At 54.4% G+C, this 19901-nt stretch overlaps 1 protein-coding gene across 1 annotated transcript; it reads right to left on the bottom strand.

The window, feature by feature from the left end:
- Positions 1–6467: 6467 nt before the first annotated feature.
- Positions 6468–19554, bottom strand: ANKS3 (ankyrin repeat and sterile alpha motif domain containing 3). Its single transcript, XM_054391082.1, has 15 exons — positions 19385–19554; positions 18542–18740; positions 17849–17970; positions 17169–17250; positions 16332–16467; positions 15873–16031; positions 14731–14856; positions 13834–13949; positions 12136–12285; positions 11207–11331; positions 10814–10955; positions 9613–9785; positions 8197–8282; positions 6932–7015; positions 6468–6541 (listed from the first exon to the last, which is right to left on the bottom strand). The coding sequence occupies exons 1-15, from the start codon at positions 19552–19554 to the stop codon at positions 6468–6470; spliced, it is 1944 nt and encodes a 647-aa protein (XP_054247057.1).
- Between the last annotated feature and the right edge of the window lie 347 nt (positions 19555–19901).

The raw sequence follows: 19901 nt of genomic DNA on the forward strand, positions 1-19901 counted from the left end.
TTGAAAAACTGGGAGAAACATTTAGCACAAGCAACCTGGTTGGTGAATAGTAAAGGTTCAGTGAATCGAGCTGGACCTGCCCAATCAGATTTGTTGCGAAAGGAAGAAGGTGATAGAGTTCCTGTTATCAGAGAAAAGAATCTGTTAGGCAAAACTGTTTGGGTATTTTCTCCTTCAGGAGAGGCCAAACCTGTCCGAGGGGTGGTTTCTGCTGAAGGTCCTGGTCACACCTATTGGGTGATGCAAGAAAATGGTGAAATTCAGTGTATTCCACAAAGAAATCTAACTTTGGCTGAGAGAGGTTAAATTCAGAGTGTTGCGCAGATACAGCATCGCGCCCAGAGAGAGTTCATGAGATCTACAGTGCACGAACCCTGAGAGCCCTGAGTCACCTGAGAGTCCCTGTTCCTTTCTTCGCTCCATCTGCGAGGAAACAAGCTGTTTGCTGTTTTTCCTGTGATTTGACTCTTTTGAATCATCTACATCTGAGATAGCCGGAATGGACTATGGTCTTTATTCACCTATTGTTGTAGATATTATTTTAGATTAGATAAATGATAGTAGCAGCCAATGGAATTGTTTAGAAGGGGTGGACTGTGATGGTTTGAAACTGTCTTTTTAATTTTTCCTTGCAAAGTTCAGAACAGAGAAAGTGAAAGAATGTAAATAAGTCACTATTGGGTGTAAGAAAGCAAAATAACGATTGTTCTAAACACTTCCATTGGATAGATAGAAATGTTTAAGAACTATTACCCAAAACAAAGTAGGCATTCGGCACATTCTGCGTTCGGCAGTGGGGGCAGTTGCTGGGCTGTCTGGCTGCTGTTTCTTCTTCTCTTCTGGCTGAAGATAACACGTACTGACCTTGGCAGCTAAGTTAACAACTTTCTGTTTAACTAACTCTGCTTCTCTGTCCAGGGGGGTCTGGGGGGGAAGCTCCTGGGAGAGAGAGGCCCCTTTGGGAGGGTCCCCTTGGGGGGAAGCAAAGGGAGATCGATTGTGCTCTTTCTGTTGATTGTATATATTTGTGAATGTTGTAAATTTTGTATATTTGTATATATTCATTGCATTTCATTGTAGATTTTAGACTCTGCTTGTAAATACAGCTTTTCATTTGCTTCCAGACTGGGCTAGCCTGGTTATTGTTGGTGGGGGGGAATTTCAGCTCACACCGACACAGGGACCCTCAGGAGGCTCAACAAATGTAGGGTCCTGCACCTGGGCAGGAACAACCTCCTGCAGCAGGACAGGTGAGGGGGGACCTGCTGGGAAACAGCTCCATGGGGAAGGACCTGGGAGAGCTGAGGGACAAGAAGTTCCCCATGAGCCAGCAATGTGCCCTGGTGGCCAAGGCCAATAGGGTCCTAGGGGAATGAAGAGTGCAGCCAGCATGGCAAGGAGGGTTTGGTTCTGCTCGTGCTCTTCCCTGGTGAGGCCACACCTGGAGTCCTGGGCTCTCCTGTCCAGGAGAGACAGGGAACTGCTGGAGAGAGTCCAGGGCAGGCTGCAAAGCTGCTGAGGGGCCTGGAGCAGCTCTGTGAGGAACAAAGGCTGAGAGCCCTGGGGCTGAGAGCCTGCAGAAGAGCAGCCCCAGAGGGCAGCTGAGCAATGCTCAGCAAGAGCTAAAGGAGCTGTGGGTAGGGGGCAAGAGGCTGGGGCCAGACTCTGCTCAGTGGTGCCCAGGGCCAGCACAAGGGGCAAGGGGCACAAAGTGGCAGGCAGGAGGCTGCATGTGAGCAGGAGGAGAAAGTTGTTTGGTGTGAGGGGGCTGGAGCAGGCTGGCCAGAGAGGTTGTGGAGTGTCCTTGTGTGGAGAGCTTCCAACCCCCCCTGGGCATTGTGCTCCTGGGCATTGTGCTGTGGGTGCCCTGCTGGGGCTGGGCGAGCTGCAGAGCTCATAGAATCACAGAACTGTCAGGGTTGGAAGGGACCTCAAGGCTCATCCAGTTCAAACCCCTCTGCCATGGGCAGGGACACCTCCCACTACAGCAGGTTGCTCACAGCCACATCCAGCCTACAAAAACCCCCAGGGATGAGGCTTCCACCACCTCCCTGGGCAACTTGTGCCAGTCTCTCACCATCCTCGTCATGTAAAACTTCTTCCTGACATCTAATCTGTACTTCTAGTTTTGCTCCATCACCCCCCCCCCCACTCCTATCACTCCCTGACACCCTAAAAAGTCCCTCACCAGCTTTCCTGTAGCCCCCTTCAGATTCTGGAAGGCCACAAGAAGGTCTCCTTTGAGCCTTCTCCTTCCCCAGTGGAGCTCCACTGATTCCAGCTGCTCACTGATACAGAGAGCAACACCTACTCCCCTGCCTGTGCTTCCCAAAGAGCCTGTACCCATCTATGCCTACATTGCAGTCATGGCAATCACCCCACCAAGTGTTAGTAACACCACTGTGTCACAGCATCCCAGGAGCACAGTGCCCTTAACTCTTTGGTGTTTGCTGCCCCAGCTGTGTCCATTAGCACAGAGGCACTTCAGGGCTGGCCCTGGCACCCTGAAGTGAATCCCCCTTGACTTCCTTGGGGTGTCCCAGTGCTTCTTCCTTGGCTTGCCTCAGGGCTACAAAGTTGAGAGCCCTTGCTAGCATCCATGCTTCTGCCCCTGGTGAGCTGCCCCAACGTTTGTCACAGGCAAGCAGATTAACTTCTTCCCCCTTTCAATCTAGTTTACAGCCCTAGGTCCCTTCCAAACCACACCATGCTGAGTTCTATTACAGGCTACTCCAGGAGGACAGCAGCAAACCACCACACTTACCATGGTGGTGATCATAAAATCCCACAGCAGCTCTGGTACCATCCAGGCACTGAGCAAGGGAGCAGGCAGCTTCTGCAGAGGAGCTGGGTGCTGCAGGCTCCAGCAGCCCCACTCCTGCTTGCACACCTGGGGCACTGCTGCAGAGCTGCTGCCCAAGTTGCAAGAGGTCACTGGCCAGAAAGCTGCTCCTCTTCTTGAGATCCAAACTCATCTTCCTGATCATCTGCCAGGTGCCCTGTGAAGTGCTGCTCTGTGCAAGGAGCAGAGCAGAGATAAATAAGAGAGTCCTCAAGACCAAGGATCTTGACTCAGAGCCATGGCAGCTCTGGGTTATGACAGGTCTGGCTGCACACTGACCCTGCGCAGGGCTGCTGTAGGACACAGCAGGACTGAGGTGGCAGGGCTCTGAGAGCGACTCTGCTTTACTCCTGCCAGGCCGAGCCCCAGCTGAGCTTAACTCATGGTAGGAATACAGAGTGCCAGCATGGTGGGGCTGGAGCCCATCCAGTCCAAGTCCCTGCTAAAGCAGGGCAAACAAGTTCAGATGGAACCTTCTGGGGTCCAGTTTGCACCTGCTTGATACACCAAGAGACCAGAACAAGGCTTTCATGTTGCTTTCTTGAAGACTTTGTGAGAGCTGCTGGTGTGCTCCTGCCGGCCTGAAGGCTTTCAGGAGCAGAGTAACAGCGACAGCTCCCAACAGGCTGGGAGCCGAGCTGGGCACAGGCTCAGGCCTTCATTCCAAAAGGAAAGTCCCAGCACACAGCTCAACAAGGCCTAACTTCCTTTCTGAGCTGGTGCAGAGAACTTCTGCCACAACTGGGACCTTCTGGAGGCAATGGTGGCAATAGCCAGGTAGGCAGGAGAGAGTTGAAGCCTTTCGTTACCTCTGCTCTGCAGCTCTGGCTGCAGGAGTTCCCACACCACCTCCCCAGCTGGTGCTGCCTGGGGGTCACCCCCAAGAGCAGCCAGGCAGGGATGCAGGGGAGGCAGGCTCAGAGCCCTCAGCCTGTGACCCCCTGGCACAGGAAGCTGGACAGCACTGGCTGTGCTCCTGCTGCTCTTGCAAGGAATCAGTGAGCTGCTCCATGGCCCCACCTAGCTCCCTCCACAGAAACCCACACACCAGGGACACGTTCTGGGCTTTATTGGATCATCCAAGTCAGCAGATCCTATTCTCTCAGGACAGCTCACCTCAGGGGAGCACCAGAGCCCCTGCTCTGCCCCCCTCCAGCAGTGACCACTGCTTAGAGTCCTCCACTCCAGGGCTTTGCCCCCTCAGGGCAGCACTAGCCCCTCAAACCTCCCCCCTGCTGGGCCTTTGGGCTACTCCAGCACCTTTGAAGCCTTTCCATTTGGGCTCCTGCAGCACCTTTTCTGGGGGCTCCCCTTTTCCTTCCTACTGCTGCATCTCACCCACCCCTTCTCCCAGCCCCCCACCATTACAGCCTATGATGCACCCCCTTACTCCCCCAAACTCCTTCTTCCACCCTAGTACCCAGCCAAGCCAGCCCCAAGCCTCTTCTCCCAGCCCCCTCTTCCCTGCACAGCCCACCCAGCTCTGGGGGCACTGCTGGGACAGGACCTCCTCTGCTCCCCAGCTGCTCCCAGGCCCTTTCACTTGGGCTTTTGCGGGGGTTATTTTTGCTTCTCTGGAAACTCTTCCCCTTTCCCCACAGAAACCTTGCCTTAAATTCAATCTGGACTGCCCAGTTGCTGACAGTGGTGCTAGTGGAGCCAGAGGCAGCACCAAGGAACGAGATGGTCTCTAAGCTCCATCCAGCCCTATCTATTCCAAGGCTGAGGGAAGTGCAGCTGCCTTGGCATTCTCCAGCACTCCTCCAGCAACAGCAAGGAAGGACCAAGCCCCAGCTACTCTTTCCAACACAGCCTCAATGCTCGGGGAAGCTTTCATGGATGCTACTTTAAGAGGATTGGTTCCACTTCATCACAAATGAGGCTGCAGCCTCCCCCAGCCCTGCCCAGTGTCTGCTGCAGAGCCAGGCCCAGGTGCTCATGCTCCTGTCACCTGCTGAAGATGGAAAACTAATATGGATGGCAAGGTTAAGGGTTAAACAGGAGCAGGAAACAGCACCCAGAGCAGGGCAGGCTCACCACTGCCTCAGGGCTGTCCCCAGGAGGCACAGCAGCTGTGGGGACAGCCAAAAGCGATGTCCCTTGTCCACAGGCAGATCAGGTGTCAGGGCTGTGGGGCTTTGGGCAGCTGGCAGAAAGGAGGGTGTAGAAGCTCCAAGGATGGAACGAGAAGGATTTCTTTATTTTGGCATCTGCCATCAAGGTCCAAAGCTCAGAAAGAACACAGAGCTTCTGCCTCTGCTCAGACTCTGGAAAGTCTGACTCAAGACTTTTCCAGACTCAAGGCCACCACTCAGACCTCAGGTTTTGTTGGCTGTTGCTTTTTCCCCTCCCTCTTGCACCAAAGCAGAGTCACTGGGCACCATTTCACATCACAAGAAACTGCTCCCAGCACCCTCGTGGCTGCTCCCCCAGCTACAGAAGATGGGGCAGGACCTCTGCTGAGAGCCTCCCACTGCACTCCTTAGAGACAGCCTCACAAGAATGCCTTGGCAGAACGACTTTCAAACATCACAGCCTGGAACTCCAAGGCAGGAAAGTGAGGCAGCAAAGCTCTGCAGCACAGCTCCATCAGGGATGTGACCTCTGCTGCCCACCTCCCTCGTGGGACAGACCAACCCCTCAGTCCTTGTACCTGCCCCAGCACTCCGCCAGAGACACAGGAGACCTGAACAGCCTCAGCTCTGTGGCCTGTCAGAGGACATCTGCCTTGCAACTGCTGTCAGCACTAAGACCTTGGCACTGCCAAACCAGGTCAGACTCTGCCACAGAACCCAAAGTTCTCTGGTACTGCACAACAGGACTCCCAGCAGACCCCGCAGAGCTGAACTGGACTGGGATGGGCTGGGTAGAGGGTACTGATTAGGAACTGGAGCTGCATGAGCCTTGCAGTCAGCCAAACTCTGCTCACTCTACCCACCCATAAGGAGCCTTCCTCACTGCCCCAGACATTCTCTGGGGCTGTGCCAGGATTCATGTTCTGTGCCAATCCACATGGCATAGAAGGAGCCAGGGCAAGTGTCAGAGGCCTTGTGAAAGATGGGATGCAGAGAAGGATAATTCATGGATTGCTATGGTCAGCTGCCAAATCTAACAGCAGCCAGCCCTGAACAAGAAGGGCTGCAGGAAGCTTAAGGCAGATGAGAGATCTTCAGGCAGAGGGACCCTGGGCTGCTCCTCCTCACCCTGTGGTACCCACAAGTGATGCTGTACCCAAACAACAGCTAGGCCCAAAGACCTGCTGGGTTGGGGTCTTCTGCTGTCCCTCCTTCTCCCCGGGATGTTCTCTGGTGGCTGAGACTCCTCCCCCAGGTGCACCAGCGGCTGTGGCCCTCCAGCAGAGCTGTGGTGCTGCCAGCTCGGCCTCGCTCAGCTTCCGGGTGGAGCAGTCACCCGACGTCAGCACCTGCGGCCAGCACACAGCACTCACCCCTGGGACAGGGCACCAGGGGCTCCCCAAGGGGCAAGCAAGCCAGAGGGCACGTGAGGAACAGAGCACAGCCTGGGAGTGCAGACTGTGAGCGCTGGGCACACAGCAGCTGGCTGTACTCTGCTGCCTGCCCCCCTTCGGCAGCTGCCGCCAGCTCCCACTCACCCTCCTGCTTTGCTATGGCTCTGGCCAGCTCTGGCCCGGGCCTTGGAGCCTCTGGAGGTTTTCAGCCACAGTCTGCAGAGCTTTTCCTGAGGGCAGACCAGAAGGGAAAAGATGTTAGCAAGGGGCCAGCAAGCAGCAGAGAGCAGGCTGCATTCAGCCAGCTCTGCTGCTTCAACACACCCTCCCTGCCCCCTACTCCCAGACCAGCAGTGTCTCCCCTCTCTGCCTGCCAGCTGCTGGGACAAGTTGCAGCCATCGGAACAAGACAGAGGCCTTGGGAACCAATTCACAAGCAGCTCTGCTTAGTGATCCACCCCCCTGCCTGCAGAGCCTGAGCTGCAGGGAGAAGAAGGGCACAAAATCACCAGAGCCTGGAGACCCCCTAGATGAGGTGGCCCTTTGACACATCCCTGCCTGCCCAGCCTTGCTTCCCCAGCACCACAGCCACTTCACATGCCCATCCCTTCCTACCTTACCCATTTCTCCCACATACTGCTCCAGGACAGCTGACAGCTCAGGCAAGCTCAGAGACTCCAGGGAAGGTGGCCACCCCTCCAGCACTGCAGGGAGAGCAACCACACAACAATCATCTGTAGGTTCACTGGGATGGAGGGCAGACAGGGCACCTACATCCCGAGTGGCTCTACTCAGGGGTTCTGAGTCACAGGGGAAGAGAGAGGAAGACAAACCTGGGGGCTTCTGGCAATTCTGCCACTTAGGAGTTCGATTTTTTGTTGGCTCAGTCATATGTTCAAAGAAACTTGAAGAGCTGAAGTGCAGTGGAAAGAGATGTCCACTTGTCTCACTTTTAGAACACAAGCAGCAAGGAGCAATGCTCTGGCAATGTCCCAGGCAACATGACCACTATAAGGACATTGAGGGCTGGAACAGGTCCAGAGAAGGGTAATGAAGTTGGGGAAGGGTCTGGAGAGGAGCAGCTGAGGGACCAGGGGGTGTTGAGCCTGGAGAAGAGGAGGCTGAGGGGAGACCACATTGCTCTCTACAGCTCCCTGAAAGGAGGCTGGAGCCAGGTGGGGGTTGGGCTCAGCTCCCAAGGGACAGGACAAGAGGCAATGGCTTGAAATTGTGCCAGGGGAGGGTTAGGTTGGAGAGGAGGAAAAATTTCTTTGCTGCAAGAGTGGTCAGGCACTGGAACAGGCTGCCCAGGGAGGTGGTGGAGTCCCCATCCCTGGAGGTGTTCCAGAAAGATGTGGCCATGGCACTTGGAGCCATGGTGGGGTTGGATTGAGGGTTGGTCTGGATGACCTTGGAGAGCTTTTCCAACCTAAGCAATTCCAGGATGCTCTAAGCAGTTGGTGGGACAGCCCAACCCAAGCCATGTCCAGCAGCTTGCTCTAGGTGGCAGCCATGGCTTTGACTCAGCCTTTCTCACTGTGGGACTGCCCCTGAGGCACCCACAGGCTGCAGCGTGGGAAGAGGAAGCCACAGGCCCATGCAGCAGTTCCCACTGGGTGCTGCAGCTCTGCAGCTGTGGCCACAAACATCTGCCAGACCCCAACCTTCCCACAAGTTGCCAAGGAACTCCAGGAGCTTTAAAAGCTGCTCTCACGTTCAGCTTGAGGCTTTGGCTGCTCAATTATTTCCAAACCACTTTTCACTCACCTTTTCAGCAGCTGTTGGCTCTGGGTTCCCTGCTGCCCAGCCACCCACCCCATGCCCACCTGCTGGGGCCTGATGAGCTCCCCCTCACCTGGAGGCTCCCCAGGCCGCCTGCTCTCACCGGTGCCCAGCTGCAGCTCTGAGCCCAGCACCCTGCTGGCACTGGGCTCCTGGGTGAAGCGTGAGGACAGCTCTGCCTGACAGCACCTGCCAAACAAGAGCAAGGCCATCAGGACTGGCACAGGCATTGCCACTCTGCACCCCTGCATCCTCCAAGTACCTGCTGGGGTGCCGAGGGGCCATGCCCAAGGCCCTGTGGTCACCAACTGCTCCTGGCTCCATCCCAGGAGAGGAGGATACGCCCCAAACAAAGCTCAGGGCCCTCTCCACTGTGCCCCATCTCTCCCTGTTCACAGAGGAACTGCAGCAGGAGAAGAGAAGGAAGGGGCAGGGTGAGCAGGACAAAGCCTAAGCCAGGGGCTGTGCCTGATTTAGACCAGAAGCAAACCTGAGCTAAGGTTCCTAACAGGCAAGGAGAGCTAGCTCAGGACAGGTACAAATCTGAAACAGAAGAGGCACACCAAGCTCTCTGCCACCAAACAGGGCATGGCAGGGCCCTTCCAGCAGCCTGCTTCAGCTCCTCAGTCACAGGGCAAGACAACTGCCCTGCAGCTGGCCTTCTGGAAGCCAACCTGCTTCAGCTCCTCAGTCACCAGGCAAGACAGATGCTCTGCAGCTGGGAATATTGCTCTGCTGGCCTGCTGGAAACCAGCTGCCCCTGGCTGGGCAGCAAGCAGACCCCACTGCCTGCTGGGCTAGGATCTGTAAGCAGTAGGATTAAAGCCACCTTGATGTATCTGTTCTATCAGTGGGCAGAACATGGCCCAGTTCAGCTGGGGCAGGAAGAAAAGCACCACGAAGGCAGCAAAAGGTTGGATGAGACTCTGAGCAGCCTGGTTTAGTTCAAGATGATCCTGCTCAGTGCAAGGGGGTTGTACAAGATGACCTTTAAAGGTTGCTTCCAATCCAAAACAGTCCACAATTCGATACCAGGAGGTGATGGAAGGCAGAAGTCCAAGGCAGTGACATGAATGCCAGGGCAGTTTTTCCTGCTGGCTGTCAGAGGTGGAGAAAAGTGTTTTTCACTAGCCAGGGCAAGACACTGCAAGTCCTTTGAGATGGTTTGGAAGTCAGAGATCTTCCTGCATTTATCCAAACACCAAGTTGTACCCTAGGCACTGGATCCCATGTAAGCACAAACAACTCTAAGGCTTCTGGTTCCCTCTAGCTGGAGCAGGAGCTACCAGCATCTCTGCAAATCAGCCTAATCACAGCTGATGCAGCCAACTGGGGCTTCACATCTGCTCATGTGGCTGTGGCTTTCCACCAGAGGAAGTCAGTCAGGACCCAAACCAGGTTTAGGTGCTTGATGACCTCTCCTGCCTCACTCTAAGGCTGCCAGTATGATCTCTGATCTCTGCATGGCCCAGAGTCCCCTTCCCAGCAGCCTCAGTCCCATTTCCTGGGAATGACTTACTTGATCTGATCCAGCAGGACTCCAGCATCCTTCGTGATGGCCTGGGCCTCTCTGAGCTGGCACTGGATGGCATTCCAGGTCACATCCCGCTCCATCAAACAGCTCTCAGCCACTGCACGCAGCTTCTGCTCCTGGCACACCTGGCCCTTCATCACCTCCACCTCTTCACACCTCTGGAACAGAGCAGAGTGGGGTGGGTTAGGATGGGAGTGATGGACATGACTCATGTCAGCTCTGGCATGGTCCTGGAGTCTCTGCTGCTTTGGCAGCCAGAGGGTTTCTACAAAAACGCACCCAGCGCCCTGGAAAAGGAACTGGATAAGGCTTGCAGCCCAAGACAGCTTCTCTCCACACCAAGAGCAGCCCCACCATTAACAGCTGCCCCTTCCTCTCCATTTGCAAAGGCCCTCAGGAGGCCCAGGAAACCTCAAATGGACAGGAGGCTGCTCCCCAACAGTGGCTCCCCTTCACCACAAAAGTGACAGTGGTGGAGAGCAGCAGCTCTTGTCCCTTACGTTCACCTTTTTAGTTCTCAGGTGGATGGCAGTCACATAAGGACTTCATCCTCTGTGCTCCATGCTTGAGAAGAGCAGGCTGGTTAACACGAAGTGCATCCTATGTATTGGGCACCAAGTGTGTCCAGTGGAAGTTCTCTTCCTTTAGTTCATTACAAGATCCCAGCATGGTGTGATCTGGGGATCAACCAGCCCAAGCTCCTGCTCCAGTGGGGCACCCGCAGCACAATGCCCAGGAGCACAATGCCCACGGTGGGCTGGAAGCTCTCCACACAAGGACACTCCACAACCTCTCTGGCCAGCCTGCTCCAGCCCTCCAGCACCCTCACACCAAACAACTTTCTCCTCCTGCTCACATCCAACCTCCTGCCTGCCACTTTGTGCCCCTTGCCCCTTGTGCTGGCCCTGGGCACCACTGAGCAGAGTCTGGCCACAGCCTCTTGCCCCTACCCACAGCTCCTTTAGCTCTTGCTGAGCATTGCTCAGCTGCCCTCTGGGGCTGCTCTTCTGCAGGCTCTCAGCCCCAGGGCTCTCAGCCTTTGCTGCTCACAGAGCTGCTTCAGGCCCCTCAGCAGCTTTGCAGCCTCCTCTGGACTCCCTGCAGTAGAGCTCCTCTATTATAGGCACAACACAAAGAAATGGCAGAGGTGTGCTGAAGCCTGGAGCAGCCCATGGCAGAGCCTCACCTTGTGCAGCTGAATTGCCAGCTCCTGCATCTCAGCCTCCAGCCGGTCGGCGTAGGCCAGCTCCAGGGCGTCGCTGGGCGGCCGGGCGCTGCTGTGCCACCGCGCGATGGCAGAAGTCATCTTCCTCTTTGGCCCAAACAGGCTGGTGGGAGAACAGGAAACTCTCAAACTCTGCACCCTCTTTTCCCTAGCCCCAAAGGGATGCCATGAGGACCTCTGCAGTCTCCTGGTTCCTTCAAGGCACCTCAAAACTCAGGAGGCTGTTGAAGGCAAGAACTAGGGGAACTTGTGTAGGAGATGGTCAGAACAGAACAGCACTTGGGAGATAAAGCTTCCTGCCCAGGCTGTGTGGATGGTCAGGAAGGGAAAGGTGAGACCAGGACAGACACTCACGTGATGCCTATTTCCTTCAGGTCACTCTCCGTGAGGGTCAGGAAGATCCGGAGGTCGACATCTTGCTCCTCAAACACCTGCAGATACTTCAGGCACCCAATCTGCTCAAGCAGTGTCGCCAAGTCCTGCAGCCCATCCAAACCAAAGTTACACCCTCAGAAGCAGCAGCATTACCACTTCTCTTAACACAGAATCTCACAGTTGTGTGGCTTGGAAAAGCCATCCAACATCATCCAGTCCAACCATCAACCCAACCCCACCATGGCCACTAAACCATGGCTCCAAGTGCCACGGCCACACCGTTCTGGAACACCCTCCAGGGATGGGGACTCCACCACATCCCTGGGCAACCTGTTCCAGTCCCTGACTGCTCTTGTGCCAAAGAAATTCTTCCTCATCTCAAACCTAACCCTACCCTGGCACAATTTCAGGCCATTGCCTCTTGTCCTGTCCCTTGTTCCTTGGGAAGAGAACCCAAACCCTGCCTGGCTTCTGGCTCCAGCCCAGAGAGCTGTAGAGAACAATGAGGTCTCCCTCAGCCTCCTCTTCTCCAGGCTCAACACCCCCAGCTCCCTCAGCTGCTCCTCCCCAGCCCTCTTCTCCAGACCCTTCTCCAGCTTTGTTTCCCATCTGCTTCCTTTGTTGCTGTTATGTCTTCCAGGGTTCTGGCAGCAACCAAGCCTTGCCCTGGCTAACTGCCCTCTCCATGGCCACACCACAGGACTGGGCTGTCTGTGAGCAAGCCCCTAGGCCTGAGGGCTCTAGAGTAAGCAGCAGCAGCTCCCAAGCAGACAGTTCCTGGCACTGCTGCTGGAACATTTCAGCTTGGGCAGATCTGGAACAACAAGGTGACAACTTCCATCGTGTCTGAGAGGGCTAAGAAGCAGCTTGACAATCTGCACCCCCTCAGGGCCAAGGTGGTCAGTTACCTGTGGCCCTGTGTAGGCAGGGGGCTGCGTGGAGCCCCCAGCCCTGCCCAGGCAGTGGCACCAGTGGCTGTCACTGCTGCTGTAGCGACTCTTGCTCTTGAAGCTCTTGGCCTGCTTCCGGCTGGGGGTGCTGCTGGCTGGGTCAGAATCCTGCAGAGGGAAGAGAACACCACGGAAGGGAAAGCTGAAGGATGATCAAGCAAAGATGTCAGCATCCCTACAGCTACCAAGAACAGACTCCAAGTGCCAAGCTCCAAGATCAGGTGTGCTCCACAAAGAGTGCTGCATGCTGCACTTGGGTCACACCCACCCCATGAATGCTGCAGGTGTGGGGCAGAGTAGCTGAAAACTGCCTGGAGGGAAAGGACCTGGGGGTGCAGGTTGACAGTAGCTGAAGGTGAGCCAGGGTGTACCCAGGTGGCTAAGGCAGCCACCAGCTGCCTGGCCTGGATCACCAATGGTGTAGCAGCAGGAGCAGAGAAATGATCATGCCCCTGTGGCTCAGCACTGGTGAGGCCACACCTCAACTCCTGGGGTCAGTTCTGGGCCCTTCACCCCAAGAAGGACACTGAGGGCTGGAGCAGGTCCAGAGAAGGGCAACAAAGCTGGGGAAGGGTCTGGAGAAGAGGGCTGGGGAGGAGCAGCTGAGGGAGCTGGGGGTGCTCAGCCTAGAGAAGAGGAGGCTGAGGGGAGACCTCATTGCTCTCTACAGCTCCCTGAGAAGAGGCTGGAGACAGGTGAGAGTTGGGCTCTGCTCCCAAGGGACAGCACAAGAGTAAATGCCCTCAAGGGGAGGTTTAGGTTGGAGATGAGGAAAAATGCCTTTGCTGCAGGAGTGGTCAGGGACTGGAACCTGCTGCCCAGGGAGGTGGTGGAGTTCCGATGCCTGGAGGTGTTCAAGAAAGGTGTGGTCATGGCACCTGGAGCCACGGTTTAGTGACCATGGTGATGTTGGGTTGATGGTTGGACCTGATGATGTTGGATGGCTTTTCAAACCAAACAATTCTGTGATTCTATAAAAGCCCTGCTTAGGAAGGGCTAGGTCAAGGTACTCCCAAGATACCAGGCTGGTGCCATGGGATGATGTCAGGCTCTTGCAATCCCAGTTTAGGGCAACATGCCAGAGCAAAAAGCAGTTCTGAATGCTCCCTGGATTGATACAGTGCACTGAGACCATGCTGGTGAGAGACTCTTGAAGATACAGAGGACTTCTGCTCAGCTACTTCAGCCTTCTGTACAGCAGCTCCAGAGCTATGTCTTGAACCACATGAGCTGTGACATGAACCATGGAATAGCCTCCAACCCCCTCCCCTTTCTGCACTTCAGAAGTGCCAAACTGCTGTGCTTCTCCCTATCTTGCTGAACTGCCTGCTCCTTCCCCAGCCACAGGACTGGGCTATCTCCAGCAAGTCACAGCCTTTCTTCACCACCTTGTAGCTAGAAGCTGGAGAGAATTTCCATTACTGACTTGCCATCAACAACCTGTTCTAGAGTGAATGTGCCCTGAGCTGGCTACCACCCAGAGCTCAAACAAGCCAGCCCATAACCTTCCAGTATGGAAGCTGGTTTCCTTGTGGGGACCTGTCCTCACCCAGGCTGGGACTGCAGCCTCCTGTGGAGGCTGAGTCACAGCAGGCTGCAGAAAGGTGACAGCAGAGGCCAAGCTGAAGGCAGAGCAAGGCAAACTGAAAACCCCACCTCATTGCTTTCCAAGGAGCCTTCACTGCTGACTCCAAGGGCTTTGGTCAGGCATTCACTGCTGCTACTGCTGCTCCTGACAGCTCCTAAGTTGTTGGTGAAGAAAATATTCTCCTCTGGAAAGGAACACGAGTCAAAAAAGAGAGTTTGAGGTTCAACTTCCTTACACTCGGTGCTGGTTTTACTATACAAAGGAGCAACCCAGAGCAAGGCTTCAAATGCAGCACTCATGGCAAGACAGTTCCAAGAAAGAACCATCACACCTGATCCCAGGCACTCATCCTGCTCCAAGTGCAATTAGTACCACAGAGAAGTAGAAAGCTGAGTGTGCTTATGTGGGCCATGTGGGATTATTGCTCCAAGCCTGCACTGCATTCAGTGGAGCTGAGGAAAGGCCTAGAGCAAGGTACTGACGTCATGAATTTAGGAGCTGCTTGTAGACCCTCCCCTGAAGAGCACCTCTGGAGCTCATTTTGTCCAATCTCACTGCTCAAGCAGGATCACCTTCAGGAGGTTGCCCAGGAGCATCTCCAAGGATGGACACCATACCACCCCTGTGTGCAGTCTCTCACAGGAAAGAGCAGACAAAAAGCATTTCCTTACGTTCAGAAGGAGCCTCCTGGCTTTTGGTTTGCGTCCACTGCCTCTTGTCCTGCCACTGCACCTGACTTGTTCCACCTTCTTTACACCCTCCCATCAGATTGTTTGTACAAACTGATGAGATCCCCACTGAGCTTTCTCTTCTGTAGGCTAAACCACCCCAGCTCTCAGCCTTTCTTTGTGAGAGATACTCCAATCCTCAACAGCTTCATGGGAAAGGAAGATGCAAGCCCTGGGTCTGGTCTCTCATCCAGGTGTGCACTGCCAGCCAGACCATTTTCTGAGACAAGGACTCACCCCTGCTGCTGCTGCTTTCCACATCCTGCTCGTTAATTGGAGAGGTGACATCCCTGTTCCTGATACCATCTGCTTCACAGCTGCCATCATCCTTGAAGGTGACATAGCCCTGAGGAGGGACCTGCTCTGTGTGCAAGAGGAAGGGAGAACAAACAAGTTACCTGGGAGGCTCCAGCAGGAAAACAACCACTCAGCTGTTTTGGATCTTTTTCCAGTCTGTCTCCTCAATCATCAGGTTTCATTCTACAAAGCACAGAAGCAGGCTGAGGAAGGCACCTGCCTACAGCCTGCCTCACACCAACACATATCAGCTGCTTTTCACAGTCAGTGCTGAGAAGCACCTGAAGTAGTAGCTTTCAGCAGTGCCTCTCCACTTCATACTCAAATGAAAGGGGAAAACATCTGCTTGAGACCAAGGTGCCAGCTGTGTCCCAGCCTCAGCCAAGCACCTCTGCAACACCAAGCCCTCTGCATGCATGTTCAACACTGTCAGCAGCTCATTGTCACTTCAGAAGCTGACAGTACCCACTCAGCACAGCCACTGGGACAACATCTCTGTATTACAAGGAACTCAGCTTTGAATATACTTTCAAGTCTAGCTGTCCATATTCTTGGATATTCCAATCAGCCTGAGACATACCCATGGCTGCCATACACTGAAAAACAACCACTGCAGGCAGAGACTGATATCTGAACTGGGATCATCTTTTTCTTGGCTACTGGTTTTGCAATCTGATTGCCAGTACGATTTCAAGCACCAAGGAGGACAAAACTGACAGGCCTAGGAGCAGGGACTTCATTTTCCTGATCAGTGGTTCCTTGGCTTTTGTGACCACTTCCTCTGTCATCTGCTTGAGGAGGGTTCTCAAACTTTTGAGCCTACCTCAAAAATGGAAGCTAGACTAAGTCAGAGGAAGAATAACCGAAGTCAGAGCTGTGTTTGTCCCACAAGTGCTCCACTCATCACTGTCCAGCCCTAACAAGAAACTCGAGGGGTTTACCTTTCAAACCAGAGACTGGGAAGCCTGCCTCCCTAACTGCCGCTGTACAAATCACACAGGAACCCCAAAGGAAGCAAAACCAAACAGCTGCAAGGCACTGGAGACCTCAGAGGACTCAGACAGGCTTCTCACTGTTCTCACCATAGCAAGACTGCTTCTTTCCTCCAATTCCAGCTGCTGTTATCTCAGCCAAAGCCTGGGGCCCCTCATGGATGCTGGGGCCCTTGGTTCTACGAACAGGTCTCTGTCTTTGAGGAGCAGAACAAGATTCATCTGAGGAACTCAGCTCTTCGTATTTCCCTGCAGTTCAAACACAGGCTATTAGCAGCAGAGTCATTCAGATACCTATTGTATTTGCTACTAGTTCCAGAAATGTAGTGGACGAAAAGGAAATGTTAAAAGGGAGGTGAAACAGTTTAACCAGGTCAGAAAGGGGCCAGTAGACAATTGCTGGATCCATGCTTCCTCCATCCTTAAAAATGCTGGAATTTCCAGGACAGACAGCTAGCACTACCTCACACACACAGCAACACCCTCCCAAACAAACACCTCTCTCCAGCTGCTACCTTAACATGAACAAGCTAGAAACATCTCTGTTACCTGGACCCCTGCAGAAGACCTTGGGCACTGGGGCTGCATGCAAATCTATCAGCCCCACAATCTTTGTGTGGCCATACTTCATGGCCAGTGTGCGTGCTGTGGCTCCAGTGTTATCCCTGACATCTGTCTTCACTCCCTAGGGAAAAACAAAGATGGCTGAAGTGCAGCAAAGGGGACTGCGTACTAAAAACCCAAAGGAGGCAGAGAATTGGCTCCATTAGAAGTTCAGGTTCACCTCTGATAGACAGTTCAAGCTCCACTAATAGGTTGTTGCCTTTCTAGCTATTCAGTTTGTCAGTCCTGAATATCCAGCAGCTCTTGTGCAGTCCCACAGGGAACCAGGCTATCTGGGAAGTGTTTTGTGTTGCTGTCTCCTTCTGGAAGCAAGCTGGATCAGTTCAATGGGGTGTTAGAAACAAGGTAACATCAAGAGACATGCACGCTCACAGGCTTTTGAAGGCAGAAGATGCCCACAGGATACTTTTGGGTGCCAGAGGCTGCCTGTAAACACAACACACATTACCGCTGGAGCTGCTCTCCATCCAGTGACTGTTCAGTTAAATCACAGAATGGATCAAGTCAGAAGGCACCTTAAAGATCACCTACTCCAACCTCCCTGCCACAAGCAGGGACACCTCTCAACTGGAGAGGAAACCTGGACAGCCAGACCTCACTCCTGCTGGTGCAAGGCCAGTGTAAAACCAGAGCAGGTATCCTGATAAGCACCATCACAGATCAAACAGAACACTGTCAGGAATCTGCTGTCAGCCTTGTGGTTGCTGTTGAGGGCAGGAAGGAGATTTTCAGCTGCACAAAGAGCTGCCTATGGACACTTACATGATTGAGAAGGTACTGGACAATGATCTCATGGCCAGAAGCAGCTGCTTCCATCAGAGGTGTGTATCCATACACTGGCTCCCTAGGGAGAGAACAAACCCATCAGTGTGAGAATCAGAGCTGAGGCATGCTGCAGGCTCTGCCATATCCTCACAGGGCATCTCCAGCCCCTGCCCTCAGCTGATCAAACACTCCACCATGATGGCTGCTCCTGTGCTCCCTGGGGTTTATTCCAGTAAAACTCCCACTGCAGATTCAGTGCCTCCCTACTGGCTGCATAGCAACAGGTTACTCTGTTAGCTGCAGGCTTGCCTTTCAGAGGCAAAAGTCAGTTTTGCAGGAGCTCACAAACCAACCCAATGTCTAAACGGAGAGGCAGTTCCCAGGGCAGGGGAGTGCTCTTTAAAGAAAAGACAGGAATTCCAAGAACACAAGAAATTCAACAGCAAGCCTTGTAAAGTGCCCTCATTGCTCTTGGAGATCAGGATCTAACTAAAGAAGCAGTGATCTGATTCCTCCTGAGCTCACTGCTCCATTGCAGGCCACCTGCCCTTGAGCATGCCATGCTGCCTACAGCACAGGAAAGACAAAAGCAGAGGCCCTTTCCCTGGCTGTACTCAGCTGCTGCTTTCACACCTAACATGAGACTCTTGAGAAGTGAGTGACAGATTGCTCCTTACCTGCAGTTGGCATTTGCCCCATTGTCCAGCAGGAACTTGACCATCTGCTGATGCCCGGCGCTGGTGCAGTGGAACAGGGCAGTCCAGCCATGAATGTCCTTCATCTCCAGCTCTGCACCTTGCTTCAGGGCAACAGGGAAGATTCTTTACTGCACCTCTTCTGCTGGACTCTTAACCACCATCCCTCTGTGCTGTCACACCAACAGTTTCAATACCCAGTTGAAACCAGTGGTCACAGTGCCCAAGAAAGCCAACAGCATCCTGGCATCCACCAGCAGTGGTGTGGCTAGCAGGGCCAGGGGAAGGATTGTCCCCTAGTACCAGGCACTGGTAAGGATGGGTTCAGTTTTGGGCCCATTACTCTTTAGCCTTAGAAGGACATTGAAGGCTGGAACAGGTCCAGGGAAGAGCAACAAAGCTGGGGAAGGGTCTGGAGAAGAAGGCTGGGGAGGAGCAGCTGAGAGAGCTGGGGGAGTTGAGCCTGGAGAAGAGGAGGCTGAGGGGAGACCTCATTGCTCTCTACAGCTCCCTGACAGGAGGCTGGAGCTAGGTGGGGGTTGGGCTCTGCTCCCATGCCACAAGGGAGAACGGGCTTCTCCACCCCACACAGTTCCACAATTCTACAGTGGAAAACCCTGCTCTGTGCATTTACACCATGAACTAGGATCTTACCTGTGCATTATGGATACACACCTGTAGAAGAAAGTAAGCCACACTTTCATTTCCACAGCTGGAGGCCAGCATGAGTGGTGTCTGCCCCTCTGGTGTGGGAATGTTCACATTCACTCCTGCTTCCAGCAGCAGGTGCACAATGGTGTCATGGCCAATGTAGGAGGCATACATCAGTGGAGTCCAGCCCCCACAGTTCCTCTTGTTTAAATCCAGATCTCCACTAAATAACAAAAAAGAATTCAGCTGAATTATTGTCTTGGAGCTGTAGATCAAAACAGGCTAGTGCAGACTCTTACTACCATCACTGTATTGAAAGAAGGCAGATGAATACCTGAAGGTATCCTCCAGGAAGGCTGCACAGGGACTTTTCATGAGGGTGTCTGAAGACAGGACAGGGGGGAATGGTTTGAAGATGAGGCAGAGCAGGGTTAGACTGGAGCTGAGGAAGAAGTTCTTCAGTGCGAGGGTGCTGAGACTCTGGCACAGGCTGTCCAGGGAGGCTGTGGTTGCCTCCTCCCTGGAGGTGTTCAAGGCCAGGTTGGATGAGGCCTCGGGCAGCTGAGTCTAGCTGAGAGGTGTCCCTGGGCATGGCAGGGGGTTGGAGGAGATGAGCTCTGAGGTCCCTCCCAACCTGAACCATTCTATGAAAGAGATTCCAGCTCTAAAGCTGGCATGGGAGCTCCTACCAGCTCTAGCACAACCTCCAGCAGTCACTGGGGAGTTCAGTTTTACCAGCAGCCTTCCCCTCGAGGCTTTATGCCTCAGTCCCCTTCGGGAGCTGCAGTTACAGGCTCAGAGCAGCCTGCAGAGCAGCCGGTGCCAGCCCACCCCCGGCAGGAGGTGCCCTTCCCAGGCCCTGCTCACCGCTGAATGCACTCCTGCACCACTTGGTCCTGGCCGACAGAGGAGGCAGTGTGCAGGTCCAGGGGCACGTCCAGCTCCTCCCGGCACAGCAGCGGCCCCGCCCCGTGCCACATGGAGAGGCTGCGGCTCAGCAGCTCCGACTCGCTGGCCTCGTCGCTCAGCTCCGACATGGCAGCCTGCCACAGGTAGCACAGGTCAGGGGGGCCCCGCACACGGCCCCGGGGTCTGGGCCAAGCAAACACAGCTTCAGGCACTCAGCTCCACACATGGCACTGGGCAGGACACACCTCCAGTAGGGGATCAGTGTTGGGCCTCTCACTACAAGGACACTGAGGGGCTGAAGCGTGTCCAGAGAAGGGCATAGATGGTGAAGGGTCTGGAGAACAGGGCTGGGGAGGAGCTAGGGTTGTTCAGTCTGGAGGAGCGGAGGCTGAGGGGAGACCTCATTGCTCTCTACAGCTCCCTGAAGGGGGGTTGCAGTGAGGAAAGGGCAGCCTCTTGGTGACAAGCGACAGGA

Source organism: Indicator indicator, chromosome 22, assembly GCF_027791375.1.
Source record: "Indicator indicator isolate 239-I01 chromosome 22, UM_Iind_1.1, whole genome shotgun sequence".
Lineage (NCBI taxonomy): Eukaryota > Metazoa > Chordata > Aves > Piciformes > Indicatoridae > Indicator > Indicator indicator.